General features: G+C 52.7%; 1 protein-coding gene across 3 annotated transcripts in view; it reads left to right on the forward strand.

Moving 5' to 3' along the window:
• The window catches only part of SH2D3C (SH2 domain containing 3C), a 34,934-nt gene that overhangs the window by 17,430 nt on the left and 2,062 nt on the right, over window positions 1–15,442 (forward strand). For all 3 annotated transcript variants that reach the window (XM_055399643.2, XM_055399644.2, XM_088841135.1), the window contains 8 exons: window positions 3,449–3,577; window positions 7,346–7,800; window positions 9,338–9,462; window positions 10,941–11,476; window positions 12,415–12,530; window positions 13,453–13,624; window positions 14,195–14,306; window positions 14,678–14,884. In XM_055399643.2, coding sequence (XP_055255618.2) covers window positions 3,449–3,577; window positions 7,346–7,800; window positions 9,338–9,462; window positions 10,941–11,476; window positions 12,415–12,530; window positions 13,453–13,624; window positions 14,195–14,306; window positions 14,678–14,884 — 1,852 coding nt within the window. The remainder of the gene's footprint in view (window positions 1–3,448; window positions 3,578–7,345; window positions 7,801–9,337; window positions 9,463–10,940; window positions 11,477–12,414; window positions 12,531–13,452; window positions 13,625–14,194; window positions 14,307–14,677; window positions 14,885–15,442) is intronic.

Genomic DNA, 15,442 nt, shown 5'->3' on the forward strand with positions numbered 1-15,442 from the left:
CTCCTCCGCAGGGAGGAGCTGAGCTGGGGCACTGGGTACCAGGAGAGGGGGTCTCCGGCATCCTGCCGGTTCTCCCGCGAGCGCTCCGGCCCCTGCATCTGACCCGGGCAGACTGACTCCCGCATTGTACCGGGGGGCCCTGGGCCGGGGTCCAAAGGCTGAGAGAGGGGTGGAAAGCTGAGGGGATGCTGCCGCGGCTGCGGCCGGAGCGCCCGCGACTCTCCTGCTCTCTAGGTGGGCTCAGGCATGCTTGGGGCGCGGGGCTCCTAGCCCAGCTGACCGGGCAGTGCGGGACGGTGCCGTGGCAGTGAAAGGGTTAAACGGAAGGGGGTGGAGGGGAGGACCTGGACCCCGCCTCTGCGGAGCATCATCTGGGGATGGCTTTGCTTAGGGTTGCCAGACTGAAGGGAGCTAGAGGGGTCTGGCTGGGCACTGGCTGGTGGGAAGGGGTTAAGACCTTGACCCGGGGTCTCCGCGCTTTCGCCTCCCAAGTCCCCTGGGGGACGCTGGGCGCATCACTTCTGCGCTTCCCCAGGCTCACACACACACACACACACACACACACACACACACACACGCACGCTCCGAGCCCGCCTGAATGACTGCCCCGCCGGCGGCTGAGCGCAGCATCCCTGCGCCCGCCAATCAGGCGTTCGCAGGCCGGGAGGCGGTGAGATCATCTCTGGCCAATAGCAATGCTCCCGGGCGCAGGGATGCTGCATTCGCGCCCCAGCACCCACTCCCCTTGGGAGCTAGGGACCCCCGGGGCGAAGGTGAGGAAGAGGGCACAGGGACCCTAGGGTTCCCTAACTTCAGGTGTGTGGGACGACCCAGTTCGTTGGCCAGATTCTCCCTAACAGTTGATTATGGTTGAAAAAGCGGAGCCCCGTCTCCCACCCCCTATTTATGGCCCTGAGAGGGAAACTGACTGGCCCAAGGCTGCACAGTTGCAGGCAGAGTCTTGGTACCCGGTTCTTTCCCACGCAGCCCCCTCCCCTTCTTTGCTCCCCGCCCCCATCCCTCTTGCTGCAGCTGTGGTACTGGGGCAACTTCTCAACTGCATGCTCTTTGTCAAGGAGGAATCTCCCCCATGAGTTGCATTCTTCCCTCCCCAGGGTGTGGTGTGTTGTGGCTTAGGAGAGGGGCCAGGACCCTGAAGACTAGGGAACGCCATGGAGAAGTGTAGGAACCTGAGAAGGCCCAAATATCAGCTCACCCTGGAACTCCCTGCCTTTCTGGGGGATCAATTTCTACCCTGGGCAGGGGATGTTCAGAATCCCCATCTCCAGGCCCTGCCTTTCCCTGAGCACTCATGTATGTCACCCACTCCCACCATCTGTCCCCAGAGCCCTACAGACTCCTCAAAGCTCAGAATTTTATGAGTCCATCGCCAAGCTGCTCCTGCCCCCAGTCTTGCCCACCTTGGAGAGTGTCTCATTGTCTTCCCAAGCTCTCTGCCTGGAATCCTCTCTGACCCCCTTCACCCTCTTCCCTGCACCCCATCAATGGTTGTCTAAATGCCTTCCCCCAGTCCCCACCCTGACACCCCACCCTGCCCTGCCATTGCCTGGAACACATTCCAGGCCCTTTTCACACAGCTGATCGAACCTACCCCAGTGCTTTAAAAACCCTCTGCAGCTCTGCTGTGGCCTCTGGGTTAATCTCAGCTTCCCAAGGCAGATTCACAGCCCTGCCACCCACAGCCCTTTTGAAGCTTCTTCCTCCACCCCCAGGGCCTTAGCTCTGTCTCCAGGGCCCTGACTTTGCCACTCTCTTCCCAGAGCTCTTTCTTGCCCACCTGGTTGCCTGTCTGTCTCCACTGTGATCCTTTTGCTTGGCTCATCCAGGCCTTGGTGGAGACATCACCTCTTGAGGGACTCCCTGACCAGAGGAGGAGGGACGTCTCATCTCCTCCTGGAGCTCCCTGTGTGTCTCTGAGCACCAGACACCCAGGGCTGCTTGTCAGTATCTGTGTAGCTCCCCCAGGGCTGAGGCTGCCTGTGCTGATGACCTTGGATCCAGCCCCTGCCATAAGACCTGTCCTAGAGCTGGGGTTCCATCAATGTGGAAATAATGGAGTCAGGAATGCTAGATATCTCTGAAGCTGGGAAATGGGGTGTCTTGGAAGCAGTGTAGATTGAGGTAAACTGAGGCAGTAGAAGCAGAGGGGTAGCAAATGGAGTGGCAGGGTTAGGCTCTGAGAACTGTGAAAGGTCAGAGGAGGCAGGGAGTGGACTGGAGGCCGCTGGACCCTGGTGAGGAGTGGCTCCTGGGGAGAGATTGCCCTTTAGTGACCCCTTCATCTGTCTTGCTGCCTGGTCAGTTCTGGGCCAGATCTATCCGTCCTGGACCAGCCATCTTTGGGGCCTGGAGTTGGGGAAAGGGAGCAATGTTGCATATTCTCACAATGACAAGCACATCTATGGGTTGGTTACAGTGCTTTGGAGTATTGTCTCCTTTCATCCTTGCAATCTGGTGAGGCAGGTTCTGAAATTGTACCCATTTTATAGAGGAAGAAACTGAGGCCCCGGGAATTCACACAACATAGCCAGAATTGGGCTGGGTTCTGTGGTGGGAATGTACCTGGTAGCAGGGACTCCCATCTCCCTGTTCTTAGGCCTCCAACCCCAAGCCACAGGAATCAGGAAACCAGGAATCTCCCCCTTGGTCAGGTGGAAAGGGGGATCCTGGGCATTATCCCCAGTGAGTGACCACAGGTTTCCCTGCTGGGCTGGTTGCCCCATCTAGCAGGGATTACTTGGGATAGCAAGGAAGACAGGGCTTTGTGAACAGTAAAGGACATCACAGATGCCTTTGGTGGGGGCCTCTGCTTCCCTCTTTGTAGCTGCCTCCTCCACCCCTGTATAATTCACTGTCGCAGAATGGATCCTCATCCACACAGCCCTGGTTTTGTCCACGATTTTACCTGAGTACTTGCTGTCTTATCCACTTGTAGAAATCCTCCCTCCCCCTACTTCAAGATCAGTTTGGTGTCCTTGGTACAAAATGAATTTCGAGTGCCATCTTCTCCAGGAAGCCTTCCTAGACCACTCTACCTGGCCTAGACTGCATCTCCCTTTTGAAAACTACCCAGTTCTTTGCCGCTGTCCAGTACTGTGGTGCTGACTGCAGTCTGCTGAAATACTTGTGTTGCTTTTGCCTCCTGTCTTAGACAAGGGGCTTCTTTGAGGACTGGCTTGTTTATTTCCCAGTCTACCCTGGCAATAATGCAGTACCTAGCACACAGTAGGCACTTTTTGGTGGATTTACTTGAGATTCCTCTACACCTACTGGGATAGGGACTCATGGATGAGAACCTTTCTGGCATCTGTGCCTAAGTGTTCCCAGGGTTCCGGGATGGAATGAGTTCACCTGGGATGGGGGAGGTTGGGAAGGAAGGAGGAAGGGGCTTCAGATTGGATGCCAACTTTTGCTGTCTCCCGCCTAGTTCTCCAAGGAGAAGTACATCTTGGACTCATCGCCTGAGAAACTGCACAAGGAGTTGGAGGAAGAGCTCAAACTTAGCAGCACAGATCTCCGCAGCCATGCCTGGTACCACGGCCGCATCCCACGTGAGGTGAGTGGGCCCTGAGCTGCGACCCCGGCCCTAGACCCTTTCCCCCACTGCCTTGGCCAGTCCCAGACCAGAAAAGCTGTGACTATCATTCGGTGGGTTCAATCAGAGTAGACTGGGATGAAGTCTAGCTCTGCCATTTAACTGACTGCATGATCTTGAACAAGTCACTTCACCTCTCTGAGCCCCAGTTTCCTCACCTATAACATGGAGGATGTGGGGCTTCTGTGCTTCTACTGCAGGGGCCACAGGTTTGATCCCTGGTCAGGGAATTATGATACCACATGCTGCAAGGTGTGGGCTAAATAATTAATTAAATGGAGGCTAATAATAGTTCCTACTGTAAAGGTTGGTTGTGAGAATTCCCAGGTGGCACTAGTGGTAAAGAACTCGCCTGCCAATGCAGGAGGCATAAGAGATGCAGGTTTGATCCCTGAGTCAGGAAGATCCCCTGGAGGAGGGCATGGTAACCCACTCTAGTTTACTTTCCTGGAGAATCCCAAGCACAGAGGAGCCTAGTGGGCTATGGTCCTTAGGGCCACAAAGAGTCAGACACAACTGAAGTAACTTAGCACGTGAGAATTAAATGAGTTAATTCATCTGAGGTGCTTAACACGATGTCTAATATGCAGTGAGCTCAATGAACATTGTCCTTTATGGTGGTGGTGGTTGTTATTAATATTAACACTATTATTTTTAGTTATGGTTATAGGTCTATACATCAGCCTCTTATGTGTTTGGTTAGTGAATATCAGCACTTCAATGATTCAGTTTTGATAAGGTTGACTTTCTGGGCTGAGGCATAGGCTTGGGCTAACAGTCACCTGTTCTTCCATTTTGCATGCTTGCTATAAATCTTTGTCAAATATCAACTCTGCCAGCTCCTGTGCTGGGCACCAAGGATGCAGAGATAAAATCGGTGGTGACTTCCCTCGACAGTTGGTAGTCCAGGGTGGGGGTCTACAGGCAGGCAGTCAGAACCCAGTGGGAGAAGCTCAAGAATGGATTGCCTGGCAGGGGGTGTGGGTTGCCCCAAGGAAGGGGTGCTGAGGAGACAGGCCACTGTAGAATGGATAGGAGCTCACCAGGTGAGCAGGAATGGGAGGATATTCAGCCCAGAGACATGCCAGAGCTCTGGCTGTTTGGAGGAAGAAGGATGGGGAATTCACTGTGCTCAATGAGATCCCTGAGGAGGAGTAGGTCTGAGACCTGAGTTTCAGATCCTCAGTTCAGTTCAGTTCAGTCGCTCAGTCGTGTCCGACTCTCCGCGACCCCATGAATCACAGCACGCCAGGCCTCCCTGTCCATCACCAACTCCCGGAGTTCACTCAAACTCAATGTCCACAGAGTCGGTGATGCCATCCAGCCATCTAATTCTCGGTCGTCCCCTTCTCCTCCCGCCCCCAACCCTTCCCAGCATCAGAGTCTTTTCCAGTGAGTCAACTCATCGCATGAGGTGGCCAAAGTATTGCAGTTTCAGATTTAGCATCAGTCCTTCCAATGAACACCCAGGATCGATCTCCCTTAGAATGGACTGGTTGGATCTCCTTGCGGTACAAGGGACTCTCAAGAGTCTTCTCCAACACCACAGTTCAAAAGCATCAATTCTTTGGCGATCAGCTTTCTTCACAATCCAACTCTCACATCCATACATGACCACAGGAAAAACCATAGTCTTGACTAGACGGACCTTGGTTGGCAAAGTAATGTCTCTGCTTTTCAATATATTATCAAGGTTGATCATAACTTTCCTTCCAAGGAGCAAGCGTCTTTTAATTTCATGGCTGCAATCAGCATCTGCAGTGATTTTGGAGCCCAAAAAAATAAAGTCTCACACTGTTTCCACTGTTTTTCCATCTATTTCCCATGAAGTGATGGGACCAGATGCCATGATCTTTGTTTTCTGAATGTTGAGCTTCAAGCCAACCTTTTCACTCTCCTCTTTCACTTTCATCAAGAGGCTTTTGAGTTCCTCTTCACTTTCTGCCATAAGGGTAGTGTCATCCGTGTATCTGAGATTATTGATATTTCTTCCAGCAATCTTGATTCCAGCTTGTGCTTCTTCCAGCCCAGCGTTCCTCATGATGTGCTCTGCATATAAGTTAAATAAGCAAGGTGACAATATACAGCCTTGACACACTCCCTTTCCTATTTGGAACCAGTCTGTTGTTCCATGTAAAGTTCTGACTGTTGCTTCCTGACCTGCATACAGGTTTCTCAAGAGGCAGGTCAGGTGGTCTGGTATTCCCATCTCTTTCAGAATGTTCCACAGTTTATTGTGATCCACACAGTCAAAGGCTTTGGCATAATCAATGAAGCAGAAATAGATGTTTTTCTGGAACTCTCTTGCTTTCTCCATGATCCAGCGGATGTTGGCAATTTGATCTCTGGTGCCTCTGCCTTTTCTAAAACCTGCTTGAACATCTGGGAGTTCACGGTTCACATATTGCTGAAGCCTGGCTTGGAGAATTTTGAGCATGACTTTACTAGCGTGTGAGATGAGTGCAATTGTGTGGTAGTTTGAGCATTCTTTGGCATTGCCTTTCTTTGGGATTGGAATGAAGACTGACCTTTTCCTGTCCTGTGGCCACTGCTGAGTTTTCCAAATTTGCTGGCATATTGAGTGCAGCACTTTCACAACATCATCTTTCAAGATTTGAAATAGCTCAACTGGAATTCTATCACCACCACTAGCTTTGTTCCTAGTGATGCTTTCTAAGGCCCACTTAACTTCACATTCCAAGATGTCTGGCTCTAGGTCAGTGATCACGTTATCGTGACTATCTTGGTCGTGAAGATCTTTTTTGTACAGTTCTTCTGTGTATTCTTGCCACCTCTTCTTAATATCTTCTGCTTCTGTTAGGTCCATACCATTTCTGTCCTTTATCGAGCCCATCTTTGCATGAAATGTTCCCTTGGAATCTCTAATTTTCTTGAAGAGATCTCTTGTTTTTCCTATTCTATTGTTTTCCTCTATTTCTTTGCATTGATCACTGAGGAAGGCTTTCTTATCTCTCCTTGCTATTCTTTGGAACTCTGCATTCAGATGCTTATATCTTTCCTTTTCTACTTTGCTTTTCACTTCTCTTCTTTTCACATCTATTTGTAAGGCCTCCTCCGACAGCCATTTTGCTTTTTTGCATTTCTTTTCCATGGGGATGGTCTTGGTCCCTGTCTCCTGTACAATGTCACGAACCTCCGTCCAGAGTTCATCAGGCACTCTATCTATCAGATCTAGTCCCTTAAATCTATTCCTCACGTCTACTGTATAATCATAAGGGATTTGATTGAGGTCATACCTGAATGGTCTAGTGGTTTTCCCTACTTTCTTCAATTTCAGTCTGAATTTGGCAATAAGGAGTTCATGATCTGAGCCACAGTCAGCTCCTGGTCTTGTTTTTGCTAACTGTATACAGCTTCTCCATCTTTGGCTGCAAAGAATATAATCAATCTGATTTCGGTGTTGACCATCTGGTGTTGTCCATGTGTAGAGTCTTCTCTTGTGTTGTTGGAAGAGGGTGTTTGTTATGACCAGTGCGTTCTCTTGACAAAACTCTATTCAGATCTTAGGGACTCCCTTTCCAGGGTGCTTTGTCCCTCCATGTTCGAGCCTCTGTGCCCATACCCATGGCTTCTGGCTGAGATGCACCCTCTGAATCTGGGTCGTTGGGTCCCCCTCCCAAACTTCAGCTATCTCTGTTGACTGTGTGCCCCAGACCCTGGGTCTGGCCCTCTCCTGCCCTACTCCAGCCTGACCCTTGCCTCTTGCAGGTCTCGGAGACCCTAGTGCAGCGCAACGGTGACTTCCTCATCCGGGACTCGCTCACCAGCCTGGGTGACTATGTGCTCACGTGCCGCTGGCGCAACCAGGCCTTGCACTTCAAGATCAACAAGGTGGTGGTGAAGGCGGGTGAGAGCTACACCCACATCCAGTACCTGTTCGAGCAGGAGAGCTTCGACCATGTGCCGGCCCTGGTGCGGTACCATGTGGGCAGCCGCAAGGCTGTGTCGGAGCAGAGCGGTGCCATCATCTACTGCCCGGTCAACCGCACCTTCCCGCTGCGCTACCTGGAGGCCTGCTACGGCCTGGGCCAGGGCGGGGGCAAGGCCGCCAGCCCTGCCAGCCCCTCGGGCCCCAAGGGCAGCCACATGAAGCGGCGCAGCGTCACCATGACCGATGGGCTCACTGCCGACAAGGTCACCCGCAGCGATGGCTGCCCCACCAGGTGAGTGAGAACCCACATTCAGCCTCAGTCTTCCCATCTGTCAAGTGGGGGTGTCAGTAATGTGAGTGCTGGTGGGAAAAGGAGAGGCCCAGTCACACTGGTCCGGGGTAAAATGCCTGCCCTGGAGCCTCAGTGTGTGCAGAACAAGAGGAGGAAGCTCAGGCCATGCTGAGTGGGGTGTGGGAGCCCACGGAGCCCAGGCGCTGTCTCAGCTCTGCTACGACTAGCTGTGCGCCCTTGGCCCTGACCTTCCTCCTCTCTTGCCTCCACGTGCCTACCTATAAAGGGCCCTCACTCAGAAAGCTCCCTCGGGCCTGGAGGAGCCCTTGGTGCTGTCCTGTCCCAGGCAAGGGCCTGGTCCCTATTGCTAATGCTACCCCAGCTCACCTCACCTAACTAGGCCCAGGTGGGCATCAGAACAGAGCACTTTGCAAACCATCGCACAGGGAGTGGAATGTTTTCAGTGACGTTTTTGATGACACCCAGATGTTTGGGGCTGGGTGACACTGGGCCCTGATCCGAGGACAAGCCACAGCTGAAAATCATTCCTGAGGCCCTGCTGTGCACCTGGCCCTCTCCTGATGCTCTCTGTTCTCAACCTCACTGATTCCCACATCTCCCTGGGAGGTGGCTCCTGTCCATTCTGCCGCTTTGTAGATGAGGACTAGGCTTGAAGAGGAGTAGCTGCTTGTTAGAGAGTCGTCGGACCAAGATTCAGACCCAGGTCCACAACTCCAAAGTCTGTGCCCTGAGTTTCTATGGCTTCCCTGGCTGTTTGTAGCAAGACATGCCATCTTTTGGGGCTTCCCAGGTGGTGCTAGTGGTGAAGAACCTGCCTGCCAATGCAGGAGACATAAGAGATGCAGATCCGATCCCTGGGTCAGGAAGATCCCCTGGAGTAGGAAATGGCAACCCACTCCAGTATTCTTGCCTGGAGAATCCCATGGACAGAGGAACCCAGGGGGCTACATTCCATAGGGTCACAAAGAGTCAGTTACGCATGAAGCAACTTAGCATTCATGTGCTTGCTTCAGCACTTTGATAGGTCCCATCTCCCTGGGCCTGGACTGCAGGCTGTCAGCCATGGAACTGCTGGTTGGATACCCTGTGGGGAGTAACCACTTGACCTGTGGTTTGGAACCAGTGATTAAAACAGTGCCACAATCTACAGGCCATGTGTGCCCAAGGCATCCTGAGTAATACTGTGGGATCGGTGAGGAGAGGCCAGGACGGTGGGTTTGGCTCCCTTGGCCTGGCTATCTTTCTTGCTAGTCTGTCTCCCCAGGCTGTTCTCCAAGTTGGGGGCAAGTTTCCCAGGGAAGAGAAGAGTTGTGCAGGTTGTGGACTGAACAAGCCCTTCCTCCTCTGGGCTTCAGTTTTTGTACCTGTCAGGTGGGAGGTTGGACGTGATCATTTCCAAGCCTTTTCTGCCTCTGAAGTTCAGCGGACCCAGGATGGAGGCAGAGGTCGGGGTCCTAATGCTAGCTGAGGACCCTGACCTCTGGGCTCCCTGCTCATGAAGGTGTCTGCTCCACAGCACATCACTGCCCCACCCCCGGGAATCCATCCGCAACTGTGCACTCAGCATGGACCAGATCCAAGACCTGCACTCGCCCATGTCCCCTATCACCGAGAGCCCCAGCTCCCCTGCCTATAGTACCGGTATGGCCAGTGGAGGGGGCACGTGGGGGTCTGGTGGGAGTGGCCTCGTGTGCCCCTGTGTGTACTGTCTGACGATTTCTGTTACAGTGTCGATCATGCGTGCTTCTTCCTCTCGTCTGAGAGCCATTCCCTGCAACAGTGGACACTAAAACCATCCATGTCGACATGCAAAACATAGCCATGGCTTGTTCATTCTGCCACAGTTCACTGAGTCCCTGTTGGATACCGGGCACTGTGGATGTGGTTTCCATGCATTCTCTTGAATGTTGCTGAATGTGGGCCCCAATGCTGTGAAGTCTGTGTAGTCAGCAACACTCAGCCCCCTTTGGTCAAGTGCCTCCTCACTTGACCAGGCCCTGTATCGGCTGGGATTTAATGTATCCCTGATTCCAAATGGTCAAGCTTGCTTTATTTATTTTTTCTTTTAAATAGATCTTTTCAGAGAAGTTCTACATTCACAGCAAAGTTGAGCAGAAAGCACAGAGCACTGTGCTTCTTCTTTTTTTTTTTTAATACAAAGATTTCTACTGTAGAAGCATGCCACTAGTTCATTTCTGGAAGAAAGAAAAATAATGTTTTCAACAGGCCATACTACATATTGTCCACATGGCAGGCAAAGTGTGCAGAGGGGTAGCCCAGGGGAACCTTTGCTGGGAAATGCCCTGTTGCCATGTAACTGTCTATATGGGTTGTCACAAATCCTTCTCTAACCACGGGCCTGCCAGCTTGTCATAACTTCCAACTTGCCTTTCAAACAACACCCCTGAGTGTAAATGTTAAGATGCTTTGCCACAGATTATTTATTGGACAACTTCTAAGCAACGTGGCACAGTGAAGTACCGAGGAGTGAGGACTCGATACCTGGTTTTGAATCCCAGCTCTACCCTTTGCTGGTTGGGTGACCTTAAGCAGGTCAGCTGGCTTCTCTGAGTCTCACTTTTCTCATCTGTAGAATGAGGATCATAAAAGTACTCATGCACAGGATGTTGAGAGGGTTAAACAGATTAAGAGGCAGAGAAGGATCTTGCAGGCAGTTAGAACTCAATAAACATCACCTCTAATTTTGGATGATGGTTTTACTGTTTTGACTGGTGTAGCTCCAGCATGTCACCAGCTCCCAGAACACATGTCCTCAATAAATCCTTATTATTAATTCATTGAGAAATGGTTCCACACAGTGAACTCCAGCAAGTGCTTAGCTTCTCTGAATCACAGAAAGCTCCTTCAAGTAGCTCAGTGGTTCCCCAAGGCTGCAGCAGCCTTAGGGTAAGAAAGTCTGACCCCTGGGGCCCATGGTATTTGAGAATATCACTGAGGGCTGGTCAATGTGCCAGTGTCAGCTGGGCCTGGCCTGGGTACAGGGAGGTGGGATATCACCCCTGTAGGGTGGGTGGAGCTTGTCCTCTGGGAAAGCGGTGGGGGAACCACACTGGCTAGGGAGTCATGGTAACTAGTTGTCTCTCTTTATTTCCCTGCAGTGACCCGTGTCCACGCCGCCCCTGCTGCCCCCTCAGCCACAGCGCTGCCTGCCTCCCCTGTCACGCGCCGCTCCAGCGAACCCCAGCTGTGTCCCGGAAGTGCCCCAAAGCCCCACGGGGAGTCGGACAAGGGCCCTTACTCCAGCCCCTCCCACACCCTCTGCAAGGCCTCCCCATCACCGTCGCTCAACAGCTACAGTGACCCGGACTCTGGCCATTACTGCCAGCTCCAGCCTCCTGTCCGTGGCAGCCGAGAGTGGGCAGCAGCTGAAGCCTCCGGCCGCCAGGCCAGGAGCTATGGGGAGAAGCTTAAGGAACTGTCAGAAAACGGGGCCCCCGAAGGGGACTGGGGAAGAACCTTCACCGTCCCTGTTGTAGAAGCCACCTCTTCCTTTAACCCGGCTACCTTCCAGTCACTGCTGATCCCCAAGGATAACCGGCCACTGGAGGTGGGCCTCCTGCGTAAGGTCAAGGAGCTGCTGGGAGAGGTCGATGCCCGGACACTGGCCCGGCACGTCACCAAGGTTGACTGCCTGGTAGGTGCTGGGTGCACACTAGGGCAGGGGTATACCTCTATCCTCTGGCTTTGGGACAGGGGTCAGGGTGGTGAGGAACTGGCCCCCACAGCCCCAAGTAGAGCAAATGGTCCTGGATTCTGACTTCATGGCTGCCCTTTACTTGCTGTGTGACTCTGACTAATCACTTTACCTCTCTGGGCTCCCATTTTCTCCTTGAAAAAAAAAAAAAGCTGAGATACTCTTGCTTCCTCCAGATGTCAGTTTGGCACTGGAACCGAGGAATCCTGAAAACTAGTGGTGTCTGGCTCCCTGGGACACTTTTTGAGCCCGGTGAGAGTCGGTCTGGCCAGTTCAGGGGCTATAAAAGGCAGGACTCCCCACCCACCTAGTGGACAAAACTCATTGTCTAAGTCCATAAATTGTTAATGCCTGGGCCTTTGCTTTGAATGAATCCTGCCCATCTAAGGACCCTAACTTGATCTACACCTCAGTTTATCCCTCTGAAGTTTGGTGTGTGTGTGAGTGTGTTTTGGGGAGGGGAACACTGATTATTTGGTCACACTTGTCTCTGAGCTCAAGAAGAAAGAGAAGAAACAGCGCTGAGATGCGGCGCTGTGAAGAGTGCTAGGCATGAAGGAAGAAGCCCTGGGTTCTAGGTCCCGTGTGTGACCTAGGACAAGTCCTTTCCCTCCCTGGACCTTATTTCTTCTGGAATAAGGGTGTCCCGGGCACCTCTGGCACATATCAGACCCCACTGGGCATTTTCCCATTTATCCTGCGTTTCATAGATGGGGAGAGTGACATTCATTTGCTCCATGTCAGAGGGTTAGTCATAAACCTGGAATTCAGAGCCGGCTTCCCAGCCAGGCTGCCCTGCTAGATAAAGCTCTCTGACTCCCAGATGGCTTGGGCTAGCCCTGACAGGAAATTAATCAGCCCTCTGGGCGTCCTTGTAGGTTGCTAGGATACTGGGCGTTACCAAGGAGATGCAGACCCTAATGGGAGTCCGCTGGGGCATGGAGCTGCTTACCCTCCCCCATGGCCGGCAGCTACGACTAGACCTGCTGGAAAGGTAAGGCGCGCGCACACCGAGATTTACCGGATCCAGCCCCCTGGCCTACCTCGCTGCTCTTTACTGTGGCCGGTTGGCCAATCACAGTCTCTCACCCCGGCTGCGAAATCATAGCCACGCCCCCTATCCCATTGACCAATTGTTCCTGATATCCAGTTTATTCAGTCAGTTCAGTCGTATCCGACACTTTGCAACCCCATGGACTGCAGCACGCCAGGCCTCCCCGTCCATCACCAACTCCCGGAGTTTACTCAAACTCATGCCCATTGAGTCGGTGATGTCCTCCAACCATCTCATCCTCTGTCGTCCCCTTCTCCCGCCTTCAATCTTTCCCAGCATCAGGTGACCAAAGTATTGGGGTTTCAGCTTCAGCATCAGTTCTTCCAGTGAAAATTCAGGACTGATTTCCTTTAGGATGGACTGGTTGGATCTCCTTGTAGTCTCAAGAGTCTTCTCCAACACCACAGTTCAAAAGCATCAATTCTTGGGTGCTCAGCTTTCTTTATCCAGTTCCAAGTAATCCTGGTTTCCCAAAGACTGAGTCCTTTATCTCCGAATTCACTTTCTGTATCCTCTTGACCGACCAGTCTGTGAGCCTTGGCCCGCCCATCAGCTCTGGCTTCTCTCCTTTCTTTTCTTGGAACAGCTGTGTCGGATGATTTCCGATGATTTCCACAGATCGGTCATAAGCTCCTCAGCCTGGCGCTCAAGGGTCTCTGGTCCCGCCCCCTAACTTATACTGACCAATCAGAACCCCTTAACTTTGCCTTATCCCCGCCCACACTCTGGCCTCGCCCCCTAATCTCATTGATCCTTTACAACCTCTCACTTTTGGCTCTATCCTCCGCCCCTCGGCGCCCAACTGCAGGGACCCCAACCCTAGATCCCTGGCCCCGCCTCTCTGACCCTGTCGCTCCAACAGGTTCCACACCATGTCCATCATGCTGGCCGTGGACATCCTGGGCTGCACGGGCTCCGCTGAGGAGCGGGCAGCGCTCCTGCACAAGACCATCCAACTGGCAGCCGAGCTTCGAGGGACCATGGGCAACATGTTCAGCTTCGCTGCGGTCATGGGTGCCCTGGATATGGCCCAGGTACTGAGAGACCCAGGTAGCACTGGACATAAACTAGTCTCTGTTGCGAGGAGCCCTGATATGTGTCCCTTTGGGACGGCTGTCTGTTGAATCAGGAAGAACTTGAGGACCTTTTAGGCAGCATTGGTGACAGAGTAACTGGGAGAACTGAGTCCTTTAGGTGCTGACCTGCTTCCAGACAGTCTTTTCCTTTTCCTGCTCTCCGTTTCTCCACCTGTAAAATGATTGAGGAGCATTCTATGAGTTGAAAGAATAAATTGGCTAGCATTTAGCAAGCATTGACTATGCGCAAGGTACATTGAGTACTTAGAAACACTGATTCCTTAAAGCAGTCTCATGAGGGGAGTGCCTTTATTGTCCTCTCTGAGCCTTAGTTCCCTCATCTGTAAAATGGGTTGTTGCGAGGACTTCATGGGAGACCTGTGAAAAGCCATCAGCCCTGTCCCTGAGACCTGAATGGTGACTATACTAATAATTATTATCCCACATCTGGGTGTCAGCTTAGCATACTGGCCTGTGGCCCCAGCAGGCCCCTTCCCCGGCTAGTCGCTCATAGTCTGATCTCCCTAGATTGCCCGGCTGGAACAGACATGGGTGACCCTGCGGCAGCGACACACAGAGGGTGCCATCCTCTATGAGAAGACGCTCAAGCCATTCCTCAAGAGCCTCAATGAGGGCAAAGGTACCTCCCCCATCTTGCTGTGTGACCTCGGACGGGTGCCAGCCCTCTCTGGGCTGGCCCAGACTCTCTCAGTAGGGAGGATGACGAGGGCTTGACTGAGCTCTGTGCAGGCCGTTCGTGCGCTCACTTTCTGCACCTGGCAAATATGTGTGCCATGTCCAGGTCCAGCCTCAGCCCCTGGGCTGGGCCAAGGTACAGTGGGTTCAGCTGGAGGAATCCAAAGGGAGGGGTTTGTCTCCTGAGTCAGAATCCTGGGGGCTCTTCCTGGGACCGCAGGCAGGGCCCTTCCCCTAACACATCCTTGGTTTCTGGACCTTGGTGGGCAGTGGGTTCCTCTGAGACCTCTAAAGGCCACGCCTCCCTCCCTGCAGAAGGCCCGCCTCTGAGCAACACCACGTTTCCTCACATCCTGCCACTCATCACTCTGCTGGAGTGTGACTCAGCCCCCGCCGAGGGCCCTGAGCCCTGGGGCAGCACGGAGCATGGTGTGGAGGTGGTGCTGGCCCACCTGGAGGCTGCCCGCACGGTGGCACACCATGGAGGCCTGTATCACACCAATGCCGAAGTCAAACTGCAGGGTGAGTCACTGGTTGCATCTGGGGGGCAAGCCACTGCTAATCCTGCAGCCTGGGCCTCCCTCCGCATAACTTACTCTCCCTTCTCCTCCAAACATCCCTTCAGATTTCTCCATCCCTCTTTGCTGCCCCATCTCCTTGACTTCTTTTTTTTTTTTTTTTTAATGTGTAGGATAATTGATTTACAATGTTGTATTGGCTTCTGCCTTACAACAATATGAATCAGCCATAAGCATACATATGTCCCTTCCCTCTTGAAGCTCCCTCCCCATCCCATCCCACCTCTCTAGGTTGTCACAGAGCACTGGGCTGAGCTCCCTGTGCTATATAACAACGTCCCACTAGCTGTCTGCTTTGCATATACTAATGTACATGTGTCAGCACTCCTCTCAATTCGTCCCACCCCTCCCTGACTCCTTTTCTCACCCCTTTTCTTCACTCATTCAGCAGTTTGACAAGTAATTGTTAGTGGCAGGCACCAGGTCAGCTTGGGGGACACAGAGATGGTTCAAAGAGCACAGTAGCTGTGTATCTTAGCTTCTCTGAGCCTCAACTTTCTCA

Source organism: Moschus berezovskii, chromosome 11, assembly GCF_049115385.1.
Source record: "Moschus berezovskii isolate FMDL1 chromosome 11, NW_MosBer_1.0, whole genome shotgun sequence".
In the NCBI taxonomy this organism is placed as follows: domain Eukaryota; kingdom Metazoa; phylum Chordata; class Mammalia; order Artiodactyla; family Moschidae; genus Moschus; species Moschus berezovskii.